Source organism: Pelodiscus sinensis, chromosome 3 (assembly GCF_052426305.1).
Source record: "Pelodiscus sinensis isolate ZL-2025 chromosome 3, ASM5242630v1, whole genome shotgun sequence".
NCBI classification, from domain to species: Eukaryota; Metazoa; Chordata; order Testudines; family Trionychidae; genus Pelodiscus; species Pelodiscus sinensis.
Genome location: NC_143054.1, coordinates 49,022,457 through 49,036,112, shown reverse-complemented (window position 1 = coordinate 49,036,112; position 13,656 = coordinate 49,022,457). Strand labels below are relative to the sequence as shown.

The 13,656-nt window shown below is 39.6% G+C and overlaps 1 protein-coding gene across 1 annotated transcript in view; it reads left to right on the top strand.

Annotated features, from left to right (window-relative positions):
- The window catches only part of LOC149524646 (protein eyes shut homolog), a 130,653-nt gene that overhangs the window by 90,783 nt on the left and 26,214 nt on the right, over positions 1 to 13,656 (top strand). The window contains exon 2 of the mRNA XM_089777100.1: positions 10,162 to 10,326. Coding sequence (XP_089633226.1) covers positions 10,162 to 10,326 — 165 coding nt within the window. The remainder of the gene's footprint in view (positions 1 to 10,161; positions 10,327 to 13,656) is intronic.

Below are 13,656 nucleotides of genomic sequence, written 5' to 3'. Positions count from 1 at the left end.
ACACACACACACACACACACACACACACAAGCCTCCTAAAACTTCACAAGTCTGAGAATACACACATAATATTGTTTCCATGTGATTATCCCTCTGCACAATCACCACCTTGTATCTTAATCTGGGATTTTTTTGGTCTGGCTGGCAGGAAGAAGAGATCAGTTGTTGATGGCTTGAGGAGAGGTGGGGAAGAGGTAAAACTGATGAAGCCACCAGCGTGGTGGTTGACACATCATCTAGCAATGAGGGGATTTTAAAGGTCAGCCTGTGCCAGGATCCACCCTTCTGATTCACAGAGCAGGGCTGGCAGCAAACACTCTCCCTCCTCATTTTGGTGGTAAATGTACCACATTATTGGGTATACTTGCTGTGGGCATTATGCTAGCCCATAATTATTCTAGCCCATTATGCTAGCCCATGTTGAGAGGGGTTGGAATGGATCTTTTCCCTTTCCCCACACGGGCCTTTCACCTTCCTCTATAGCAGGTTCAGGTGTACCCTGTTCTTGCAGAACATGATGTCCAGTAGATCATATGTTCCAACTCATTATTTAAGTGTATAGCAGACGTTCAGTGCAGGAACTCCATAAAAGAATATATACGGTAATGGATAAAAGTCTTGGAAAAACGACAAGGAGTCCTGTAGCACCTTATAGTCTAACAGTTGTATTGGAGCATAAGTTTTCATGGGCAAGGACCCACTTCGTCAGATGCATGAAGAAAGCTTATGCTCCAGTACATCTGTTAGTCTATCAGGTGCCACAGGACTCCTTGTCGCTTTTGCAGATCCAGACTAACACGGCTACCCCTCTGATTCTTTGTCTTGGAACAATATTTTAAGGAGAGGTGGTCAGTAATAAAGGAATCTGGAGGTAGATGGGGATTCCTATGATTGATATGACATGGAGCCAGGCCCCTGTGACTATAGGCCACCTTACTTCTCCTATGGGGGGAGTTCATTGAAGCCCACCTGGGGATTGTAATGCCCTGGCAGTGGTTTTGCTAGAGGGACCTAGGTGGAAATGGGAAGGAAGGGCTAGTAGAGGTACTCACCTCCCCCCTTTGGTTAATTATGAAAGAAAACAAGAGAGGACTATATGCACAGTACATGTAATCTGAAGGGTGGTCCCAGACATCTAATAATAAAGTTGAAGCCTGATTAAACCCATATCAAATGTCCCCTATGCTTTCCGCATCACCAGACAGTAATCCTGAATGGTCCTATTACACTTAGGTTGAAAAGTAGGATTACCCATTGCACTAGCTAAAATATTCTGTGCATGCCAAGAAAAAGAAGATAATATATAGACTGAAATTTTAGATTTATGATCTCACTGTGAATATGATTGTATTGTGTGTGAATAGAGGTTGGTGATTGTGTCCATTTGGGGTCAAGGAAGCTCTTTCATAGTGTTTTGAATGTTTGGGAACATGAAAGATCTGTAATCTGATAACCTAAGAGGAATGGCCTCAAAACAAGTGTTACAGTAGTAATATGTTTGACATGCCAATCCCACAGAATTGCATCACCACAAAATTGTCTTGCCATAGTTTTCTAGTAGCAAAAATGCTGCTGATTATATTGATAGCAGTCTGTCATTTGCAAATTCATTATGATCTGCAATGGAAATTTCTGTGGAAAGAATAAAGCTACTACTGCCTAAGAAAGAGAAGAAATTGTTCACTGGGCAATTGCAATCAGCAGGGTGCTTGAAATTACTACTGCATCATTGATTTCCCTTTCTAGTAAGTATCTGGTGCACATTCATTTTCTAGAAAAACTTAACAGCTTTGGGGAGTTTAGAAACTAACCACAATATTGGTGCAGTTGGATGGCTGATTATTTTATTGTAATGAAATAACATTTTGTTATTGCCATTTGCTTGTTTGGTGCATAGCTCTCTTGAAGTCTTCCCTCAGCCCCCCACCACAGAATGTGTTTTTTTCCCAGCACGGCAAGCCCCTAATAATCTGGAGATAAAGAGATTAAGCCAGAGATCTGAATTCAGATTCCTTTGAGGCAGCACAAAACATTATTGATACGGCACCACATTGGCCTGATAAAGTGAAATTGTGTATTTTGTTCCTTAAGGTGTTTTTTTTTCCATATAATGCAAGAGTTCAGTTATGGTGAGCAGAAGGCTTTTCTGAGTTAATGCAAATGAATAAAAGCAGCATGCATGATATTTGTTATGTTCTATATTTTGTTGCCAAGAAATGCCTCTCCCCAGTTGATTGTTGAATTCCAAATAAGAATCTCATAAATTGTTGTTGCTTACAGACTGCTATACAGCAGCACTTACCAAAACACATAAGCTCAGATTCTGTGCTGCATAAAATTTATGTATGGTACAGATGAAAGCAGAGACCATGAGGGAGCCAGGTATCTGCCTGTTTGTAGGCAAAAAGACATTTGAGTCTATGCCAGCTGTTTTTGGTTCCCAAGAGACATTCTATGAGCTGGGGACTGGTAGAGTACTTTGTTTTCTGACGGGTACCTGGGCTTGCACTGCATCTATCTTTACTTGTTATTGGGGTATAGGTAGCTACAGGTTTAGGATCTGCCCTAGTCTCCTTTACATCATTTGAGTGGTGCAAATGGAGCAGAACAGGGCAAATAATCTAAGGTTTCTTTTCTAAGTATATCTGTCCATTTGTAATTGGACAGATAAAGATCAAATTAAGAATGAGAGATAGGGTGTCAGCAAATAGACTATACTGATTAGAAATGAGAAATTATCTGATTTTTCTCTTTTTAAAAAATTCAGACAAATGCAAATGGTCAATAGTAAACCTGTTTACATCTACTACTTATTTTCACAATATATTTTTGGTGTTATAATAAAAATTACAGGCTAAATTCTGTGCTGGTGTAAATAAGTTCAGGTCAGGTGAAAATACCATTTACCTCAAAGAACAGATATAAAAGATTGTTAATTGTGACTGATAGTTGTCAAGTTGTTGTGTAGTAGTAGCATCATTTATTTAACATACATGTGTGTGCCAAAATATGCAGATAGGTACCTAGTGGGATCTTCAAAAGCCTAGGGTTCCTAAGAAATATTGAAAATCCCATGACTAGCCTATCTGCATCTCTAGGCACCTAAATATCTTTATTGATATGGTCCATGAGCCCTACTCCAAAGATCTTATTATCGATAGCTAAAAAGCATTAAGAAACTAGAAAAAGACAATGTGCTATGTGTGTGTTTCCCACTGTCCTCTGATAGATGGAGTGTCATATCTCTCAAATGTGCGTGACATACGATTGCTATTTACTATTTCATTTGTTTTAGTAAACAAGAGTCTATACCCTTGCATCTGCTACATAGCTCAAATCCAATTTAGACGGGCATTAGGCAATTCCTATGCTGTTGTGAAAAACTCCAACATTACAAAGCTGCTCTATGAGCAGTCTCTGTCTACTTACTTCCTAGATCCTGGGGGGGCATATCTGAAATGTACCTATGGCCCACTCATGTAATGTATAGGAATGGCTCTCAAATGATTATGTTGGGGGATCAGAATGGTGCTCAGTGAACCCACCCTTAAGGGGAAGCAAAGGGGGAGGGGGAAGTCACATATTTCTGTGTCAAATCTTCCAGTGAACTGCACTGAACAGAAAATTACTGAACCGAAGGATCTGTCTTAAAATCCATAGTGCTCAGGATATAACACTTCTATTCCTATAATTAATGAATATTTTACACTGCCTAATGTGGATAAAGCTTGTTTTTTAGCCAAAGACACAGGTTCTATCTTCCAGTGCCTTAAATGTGCCATATAGCTGGCAAGTGGAAACTCTAATATCAGTTTATGATCCATGTAACTATTATAGTAACAAATATGCCTGTGTGGGCCCTGATTAGTGGACTATTCGTGTGCTTAAAGTTACATATACATCTTACTGAACTGTGGCTTTAATTCCAAGGATTTTGGAGTTTGATAGGATCAAGGAAATGAAAAGTTGGGTGCTATCCCCCTTAGCCCAGGGTGGTTTGTCTATATACTTCAGTAAATATCTTTTAATCTCAGACCCTTGAAATACTTAGCCTGGTTGAGGTAAGTCAAGAAGGCACTGTAGGTTGTTTTTCCTTTCACTGGTTTTCATTGCTATGTTAGTCTTTCTTTCAGATGTATGGGGTTTATGTGTTATTTCTGCCACAAAGTTTACTTTGTATTCCACTTTTCCATCAGTGCCTGGAGATAACTACTGTGCTACTATTTGTCAACTCACAGGGCCCTTGCCAAACAGGATTATGAATTCGCTTCAACACAGAGTTAATTAGGGATAGTTGTTTTTATTAATCTCACTACGTCACTACTGTTACAGGGTTAATACTGCCAAATGGTCACAGACACACATCAATAAGGACAGGCAAAGCAATACATAAAAGAGTAACAGGCACTTTGAAATGCTTATGTCCCTTCAGTCTACGGGGAGTCCCATCTCTGTGTCCTCACAGCAGGGCCGCAGTGAACATGGCTTCAGCTGGGGAAATCTAGGACACCCTCCATAGTCTAGGTCCCAGGTGAAACTCATCGGGCACGGGACTCTCTACACTAGTTACGTTCCAGTTGTTTACCGTGTGTGTGTGTACTGGTTCAACATTCTCATGAGCTGAGGCCAAGGTCAAATTTGTTTACCATTTAATAGTTTCCCAGCTCAAGTGCATGAGTTAAAGCTCATAAGGGCCAGCTGCTGTTTGCATTTGCAGGGTCCCAGTCTATATACTCCAAAGGTGGAAACTTCCATCCCAGCCTGCTGAGCTGCAGGCCCCACATATGACTTTTTATGTGACACTATTCTTTTGTTTTCCTTTTTTAAAGAAAAATATATAATTGGTTACATTGTGTGTGTAAATATAATCATTCACAAACTAAACTAACCAAATTTTAAATATGGCCTTTCAAACTTTCTTAAATTTATCAGAAGCAGTTATCACTATTAACTGATGTTGTAACAGTATCAGGTACAGTCAGTCATTTTTGGTAGGCAACATACACTAATTAAGATTAGATTTTTCCAGGCAATTTGTAAGATATTTTGCTGTTATTTAACATATCCCTATTGGTAAGATCTACGGACATCAGTTTAATACTAGACAGCAGTTCCATAGCATGTGTCCTTGGAACTGTGTTGTTTTCTCTACTTGTAGATGATTTACAGCTTTCTTGCAGTACCCTACCATCAAAATGCATGCTGATAACATACTCATTTATTGTTATGACACATCTGAAGGGTCATTACTAAGTTTGCTTGGAAAACATTGTCAATGTATTAAAAACAGATTTGTAGGAGCTATAAGAAGAATAAATTATGCTTGTGAGGCTCAAGAAGTTTAGCAAAAAACTAATATTTCTACTATCTGGACTTTCATGTTGATAACTTTCTTCTCTGTTGTTGGGCTGACTTCAAACTCTAGGTACAGAAAGCTGTATATAAAACCTGTTGCAGATAAAACATAGTGTAAATGAATTACTCTGCCAATTGCTAATTAAAGATGTAATCACAAAACCACTCTTAGTTTTCCTTTCCTGTTATGCCAAACCTAACCCTATTAAAATTGAATTGTTAGAAGATAATTCAAACATCGTTGTACTATATGCAACTTAAAGCAAGAATGCTTACATTTGTTTATTAGAGATTTAAACATATATACAAGTGAAATGTTAAGATGCACAGTTTAAAATCACAGAAGTTCAAGGAAATGCAAAAGTTAAGGTTTCAACAACAGTGTTATCTCTGGTCCATTTCATACATCCTGTATAGTTTATTAGAAGTGATGGGCAATAATTTTTGGGGGAGGGCACCACTCCAAGATTTTGGAAAGTGGTCAAGGGCCACACTTTTCTGTGGAGGAGGTGTGGGGTTTAGGATGGAGGTTGGGTGTAGAAGTGTTACCTTCACAACTTTCTCTATCCCTTCCACACTTCAGGGACACACTCCTTTACCCAGATCCTAGGGCTCAAAGTGCAACCCTGGTTACTTAAACACCCACCCGTACCCAATTCCTAGGGCTCAGGACATAACTTCCTGCGGGTCTGCAGGATCTTTTGCCACTGAAAGAGCCTTACATAGTAATATTCTTATTCTCTATTTATTGACTATTACCAAGCAAGCAGAATATCCAAGCTAAGCACACACAGTGTCTTGCTCACCAACCCTGAAAAAGACAGGCAGACTTCCCCTGTTGGCCAGGTAAAGTGAGTCTGTTGGGATCTTAGCTGCTAGAAATCATGGTCATGCAGAGGAGTTTTGGCAGCTCTGGTTTAAGGCTGTGTCTTGGAGGTGAGTTTTTCTTCCAGGTCTTCCCTCCTTCTTCTTGATGTTCCTTTCTTCCTTTCCTCTTTCCTTTCATTCTTCCCTTTTCCCCTTTTTCTGCTGGTCTCCTTCTTGGCCCCCAATTTATATAGTGAAACTTTAGTCCTGCTTAGCTATACTTTAAACAATTATTTTAGTATAATTTTACTAACCTATCATGGCATACTGTAACAGAATTACCTAACCAATCATCCCCCACCACCGTAGTTGATTTACACCTAGCAAAATTAATTATATAGCAGACAGAAGTGGTTACAAACCAGATCATACAAACATAGGAAAGTGAGGACAATAATCATAGAATGAGGATTCCACAACCTCAACTATTGATAAACAGTTCTTTGCCAGATGAAATGATGTTAAGCTAAGTTTTTTTTCTACCCATCTTGATATCTGTTTCTTTATCTGGTGACAGTGGGTACCATTAGAACAGGATCTCCTTACAGTCTGGTGTGACACTATTTTAATGCAATTTAGATAGAATGTGAGTACATGACTTGAGGCTTTAAAAGCTAATGGCTGCTGCTCTTTCATCTGGCTGCAGAGGAAGGCTTTAGGCCTACCAGTATGACTACAGGCCTTCCAATATGGCTACAGAAAAAACATATTTTTACTGCAGGGCACATGGGGTAAGGGACTGGAGGTGTGGGTGAAGGAGAGGATTTTGGCCTGGGGGAGGGGAGAAGTAGGGGGTGCAGAGTCTGAGAAGGAGTTGTGACCTGGGGCAGGGAGATACAGAGGGTTTCGAAGGTGACCTAGGGAGGGAGTTGGGATGCAGGAGGGGCTGGGGTGCCAGAAGGAGGCTCTGGTTGTTTCTGGTCAATGGGAACTGAAAGATTGGCTGGAGTCAGTTCCTATTGGTCAGTTGTTTCCAGCTAATAAGACCTGGGGGCGGGGAGATCACCCAAAGCTTCCCCGTCCCTCCAGAGTAGAAAGCCACACGGAACAGCCCTGTGCTTAGAACAGTGGCTGCTGCATGCCTGAGGGTCCTGGCAGGGTGGTCTGTGGGCTGGATTGGGTGGCTTGGTGGGCCAGATCTAGCCCACAAGAGATATCTTGCCCATGCCTGGTTTATAGCAGAGGAATTATATCTATGCACTATTTCATATATTTCTACTATTGTTCTATTTAAAATACATTGTTAGATTTTTTTAACCATTTTAAAGCTGTATTTCTTTCAGTGCATCAAAAAAAGGACTGACAAGCTTTTATTTTAAGCCTATAAAAATATTCCTTTTCAAACAAAGAGCAAGTATGGAAAATGTCAACCTGAAATGTGAATATTTTGGAACTTTTTAAATTATAACTGTTTAATCACCTAATAACTACATCTGTATTTCTTTGAGACTTCCAGTTCCTCCATTTTCATTTCTCTTAAACAGAGACTTGTGTCTCGCTTTCCTGGCATGGGGGTATTTCCATGCTGCACAGCTCCCTGACTACACTGTGTTTCCCAGAAAGTGAGCTTGCCAAAATAGGGCTGCTCAGGTTTGTACACAGAGGTTATAAATAGCAAAATTGCCCACAGTTTTAAGGCATCACACAATCCTTACTAAGCAAGCACATTTATTCTTAAGATAAAAGCATTACAGAAACAACACATTAAAATAATAAAAGAGCATACGTGCATTTTAATGAGCTTACCAGAGATCACTCTACTTCCAGAAAGGATTCTGGCAGGAGACAGTCCTTCAAATGGTTTTGTTCCTCATGACAAAGTCTGTAGGGGCACGCTATAACACACCAGCCAAAAGAGTCTTCCTGGAGAAGATAAGCTTACTTACCTAAAGATTTTCTTCTTGCCTGTATTGATATGTGCCCTTTCGTTCCTGTGAACATCCTTCAATAGTTTCCCTAAAGAATTTCCTTTTTTTTCTTTTTTTATGTCTCACACTCAATAGTTCTAACTGGTCTTGGCCCCCATCTTTTAGAAATGTCTCCCTTCTTATTCCCTTCAGTTACTATGTAACTCATTTATTTTAAAGGTTTTCCACAGACATATATTTATACAGCCATCATTGGTTTTTGTTTTCAGTAGAAAACTAATACAAAGTGTTAGGGCACATCTAAAACAGAAGGGCTAAAGCCGAAATAAACAATGCAACTTGAGCTACGTCAATTGCGTAGCTTAAGTCAAAATAGCTTATTTCAACTTTTGGCATTCTCTACACAGTAAGAAGTCTGAGTTAGAGCACTCTTCTTCTGACTCCCCTTACTCCTTGTAAAATGAGCAAGAAGTCCTCCAGCTCGACATTATTTTGACGTTATGTCTAAATAACTGCTTGTAGTGTAGTTGTGAACTATGTTAATTCAGAATAATGTCCATTATTCCAAAATAACAGTACTTTGCAGACATAGCCTTAGAGAATATTGTCTAGGCAGGCTGCATGAGTCTTCCCTGTGAACAGTTTATATAGCCCGCTGTCACACATGCTTTTGTATGTATTGGTTAACTACAGTAAATATTTGCTTACAAAAATCCTATCTTACCCAGATGACTTCTTTGTTCCTCATTTGTATGGCATAAGATGAATTTGGATTGTTTTATCAGCATCTCTGGAAAGGGCTGTCTAAAGCAGCAAGAAGAGACTAATTAACTGTGGTTAGTTTTGTTTTGTATAGTCTGGACGATACAGTTATCCCACTATATATATGCACACACACAATAAAGAAAATGTAGTTAGAAAAATAGCAGGCATGCATAATCAAAGTTTTCTTTTGTGATTTTTTTTTTTCATGGAAAGAAAGCTAAGTGAGGATTTCAAGCTAGTATTTTAAGTGGATTTTGTATGTGCAAAATATATTTTTTGTCAATGTGTAACAGATCCAAGATTTACACACATTTGCATATCTCCTCTTCAAGCAGCAAGACTGAATTTCTGTTCTTTCCAAAATGAATCCATTAGTTCAATCAATCTGTCCCCCATATCTGGATAGTTGAAAACAAAAATTGACAATATGATTAAGAGATGGTTAACCTTTGTGGAGCTTGACATTTTGTGAGCTTCATAAACTGTACTTTGCATTGCAAAGCTAGTTAAAATTTAATTTATTATAGTTTTTTTATTAAAATAGTATCTGGGAGCTGTTATCAGGATCAAGAACTTTTTGTTGGGCATATAACATCATGTGCAAACATTCCTGAGAGTTTATACACTAAACAGCCTTTAATTTAATATTATTTAAAACCATGTTTACCAAAGGTGATTAATTTTTAAAAAAATGCTTCTAGATAATGGGAATTTGTGCTATAATCTAGGGATAGAAAAACACCTTCAGAGGCTGGGCACAACTACTTGACCATGAACATACTGCCCAACAATTGTCAAATTTGAGCCATGATTTCAAACCCATGATCTTAAAATGCCTTTAAAATTAGGAAAATCTAGTTCTCTCATCCTTAAATATAATAAAGTATATATTTCTCTACGGGAGCACTGTGGAGAGAGTCTGAAATGCAACTATATTAAAATTTCTATTAAAATAACATATCTACAGGTAATGAAATTGGCAATATAATTCTAAGGAAATTGTGTCTTTAATGCACTGTCTACTGGTTCTACTCATAACTCTCTTTTCTATTTTTACTGGGGTGTGAACGGCAAAGCATAGTGTTTTCTCCAGGACCTTCCCCTTGAATACTGCAAGTTAAATAACTTTTATGGGGGTATAAATTTCATAAGTAGTATAGTATTTTATTTTCAAAATGAAAGCATGAATTACAAATATTTGCCATATAAATAGTAAATATTCACATACTGTGCTTAGCTGCCTGAATTGCATTTCATTTTTGGATATTATATCACACTAATATCATTTCTCTGTTATCCATTCCAGACACAACATTGTTTTTTCCATCCTTCAATGGGAACTCTTATTTAGAACTGCCTTCAGTAACAACTGTATCCAAGAACCTGATTGCACTGGGGCAGGAACCAAAGAGAATTACAACTTTATACTTGACAGTGAAGACAACTGCTTTAAATGGAACTATCCTTTACAGTGAGTACCAGATATACTTGAACCTTCAGTAGCAGTTTAATCTCCTTCAGCTCTTATTAACTTCCAAGTAGATCCAGCTCATGTGTCCTATTCAATGATAGAATTACTCATTAAAATGCAGTAGAATCCTTTTGGTGTTTTAATACATGATGCATTACCAAATTGAAGCCATAGTTCTTCCTGTAATTCTGAAAAGTTGCTTAATTTATGATTCATTCAGGGGAACATAACTTACAAGTGAAAACGCTGCTCATGACAAGGAAGAACACAGCAAACGTATGACTCCAATAATATAGTGGTATAGCCATAAAACACAAATGCTGCAAAAATTTCAAACAATTTATTATGGGGGTGGCAGCTTCTTCACAGTTGGGTTGAGACTTACTTCCCATTATAAGTCTGATCTTTGTCCCAGAGTTAATTCTTGCAAAGTTATAATAAATTCTACAAGTTTGTGGTATTTCAGAAGGTTGCTTATGATTTTTATAAATCACTGCATATCTGCCAGTAGCCCCAAAGGCACTCTGGGCAGTTGCAGTCTGTGTGGATAGATTACTGTCTCAGGAGGGCATTTCTTACTATCACCTTTGGTGTCTCATTTTCTCCTTTGCTCTGTCTTGAGTGCAGTAAAGTGGAGTGATACGGTCTCCCACAATATTCTTGCCAGCAAGTTAAAGAAGTATGGATTGGATAAATGGACTGTAAGGTGGACAGAAAGCTGGCTAGATTGTCAGGCCCAATTGGTAGTGATCAACAGCTTGATGTCAGATTTGTGGTCAGTTTCAAGTAGAGTACCCCAGGAATCGGTTCTGGGGCCGGTTTTGTTCAACATCTTTATTAATGATCTGGATAACACTAAGCTAGGGGGAGAGGTAGATACTTTACAGGGCAGAGATAAGGTCCAGAGCGACCTGGACAGATTAGAGGATTGGGCCAAAAAAAATCTGATGAGGTTCAACAAGGACAAGTGCAGAGTCCTGCACTTGAGAAGGAAAAATCCCAAGCATTGTTACAGGTCTGGGGACCAAGTGGCTAGACAGAAGTTCAATAGAAAGGGACCTAGGATGAGAAGCTGGATATGAGTCAGCAGTGTGCCCTTGTAGCTAAGAAGGCTAATGGCATATTAGGGTTCATTAGGAGAAACATTGCCAGCAGATCTAGAGAAGTGATTATTCCCCTTTATTCAGCACTAGTGAGGCTACATATGGAGTATTACATCCAATTCTGGGGCCCCCACTACAGAAAGGATGTGGACGGGTAACCCACACACCTACTGTGGTTCACTGACCAATGCAGCAGCACCTAGACCATAGCAACAGCTAAGATCAAGTGACCTTTACAGCATGGACTAGGAGCCAACTGGCTTTTAGCTCAGAGTAGAGGCTCCTATACTCAGCTCCAGAGATCCCAGGTTCAAATCCGCCCAGTGGTGGTTACAGCCACATTGGAGAGGGTCCATTGGAGGGCAACCAAAATGATTAGCGGACTGGAACACATGACCTATGAGGGATTTTGGCTTATTTAGCTCCGGGGAGGAGGAGGGGCAGGGGATTAGATAACAGCCTTCAACTTCCTAAAGGGAGGTTCCAAAGGGGGTGGAGAGAGGCTGTTCTGAGTAGTGACAGATGGCAGAACAAGGAGCAGTGGTCTTAAGTTACGATAGGGGAGGTCTAGATTGGATATTAGGAAAAACTATTTTACTACGGGATGTAGCTGCCAGAAGGATATAGATTAGTCACATCGCTATTGCAAATGAAGCGGGGATTTAAATATCCCACGCTTCATTTGAATAGAAATGGCCACCGCTTTTTGCTGACGTGGCACTTTGCCGGCAAAAAGCAGCAGTCTAAATGGGGATCCGTCGACAAGAAAGGTTTTTTTTGACCAATCCCTTATGCCTCGTGCAACAAGATTTACAGGATAGGTCAGAAAAAGCTTTCCTTGTTAACCAATCCCTGTCTACACTGCCGCTTTTTGCCAGCAAAGTACCTCATCAGCAAAAAGCGGTGGCCATTTCTATTCAAATGAAGCATGGGATATTTAAATCCTCGCTTCATTTGCAATAGCGATGTGCCTAATCTACATCCCTCTGTTGGCAGAGGGGTGTAGTTTAGACACACCCTAGGAGTGCAGTGAAGCACTGGCATGGGTTATCGAGGGAGGTGGTGCAATCTCCATCCCTAGAGGTTTTTAAATGATGGCTTGACAAAGCCCTGGATGGGATGATTTAGTTGGGATTGGTCCTGCTTTGGGCAGGTGGCTGGACTCGATGACCTCCTGAGGTCTCTTTCATAGGATTCTATGATTCTTTGAGTAGGTGGGGGAGACAATATTTCTTTTGCCAGACAAGAGAAGAGAGGGGCCTTAATTCTTGTGCAAATTTGTGTATTTTAGGGTGGAAGCCACACCTTGCACATACACACAAAGGGTATTGGGGGTGCCAAGGCTGTTCCCCACTCTGGCACAACAAATGCAAAATAGGGGCCCACAAAAGCACCCCAAAACCTGATCACTACAGGCTTTAGTACAAAAACTTCCCTCCAAAATCCTAATTCCCAGATTTTAGGGAATATCTGCTGTCTGTAGTAGCTGCTCCCTAGTCAGAGGCATGCGGATACCCACAGACAGATTTTCCAGGATACAAAAATGAACCAATACCAGGTTTATTAGAAAAAAAACAAACTTTTATTATCGAAACAACATTACCATTGCAAGCATAGTTGAGGTGGCTAGATGATAAGAGCCACCAATTGATATACTCATGGGGTGCCCCCCCACCCTTACCCCCGATGTCATGGGCTCAAAACTTAAGTACAAAAGAGAAAAAAAAACATTTTTAACAGCACAGACATCAGTTCCGAGTCCCCAACCCATTAAAACAATAAAACCTGACGGGCTAACTACTTTGTCCTACTAACACATTATAACAGGTCTTTTCCTGGACAGAGTCAGGCCTTTCCATCTCCCTGATACTTGGAAGAAACTGCTGTGACTCAGACAAAGGAGGGAAGAGAGAAAAATATCTTTGTCCCAGTTTGAAATCCCTACCTGTATTGTTATTGGCTGACCAGATACTCGGCTAAGGAGAGGAGACAGTTAACCCTTTTGGACGTCAGGTTGCTGGTCAGCCCTCATGGTTATGACAGGGGAAAAAATCATAAGGCCTAATTTAACTTATAATTGTCATCTTATACTCCTTAAACTCTATTCATAGCCATGGGTGTTAGGAATTTTCTATGGGTGCATCTACACTGCACTGTTATTTCGAGATAACTAGCATTACTTCAAAATATCAATGTAAGCGTCTACATAGCCATTCTGTTATTTTGA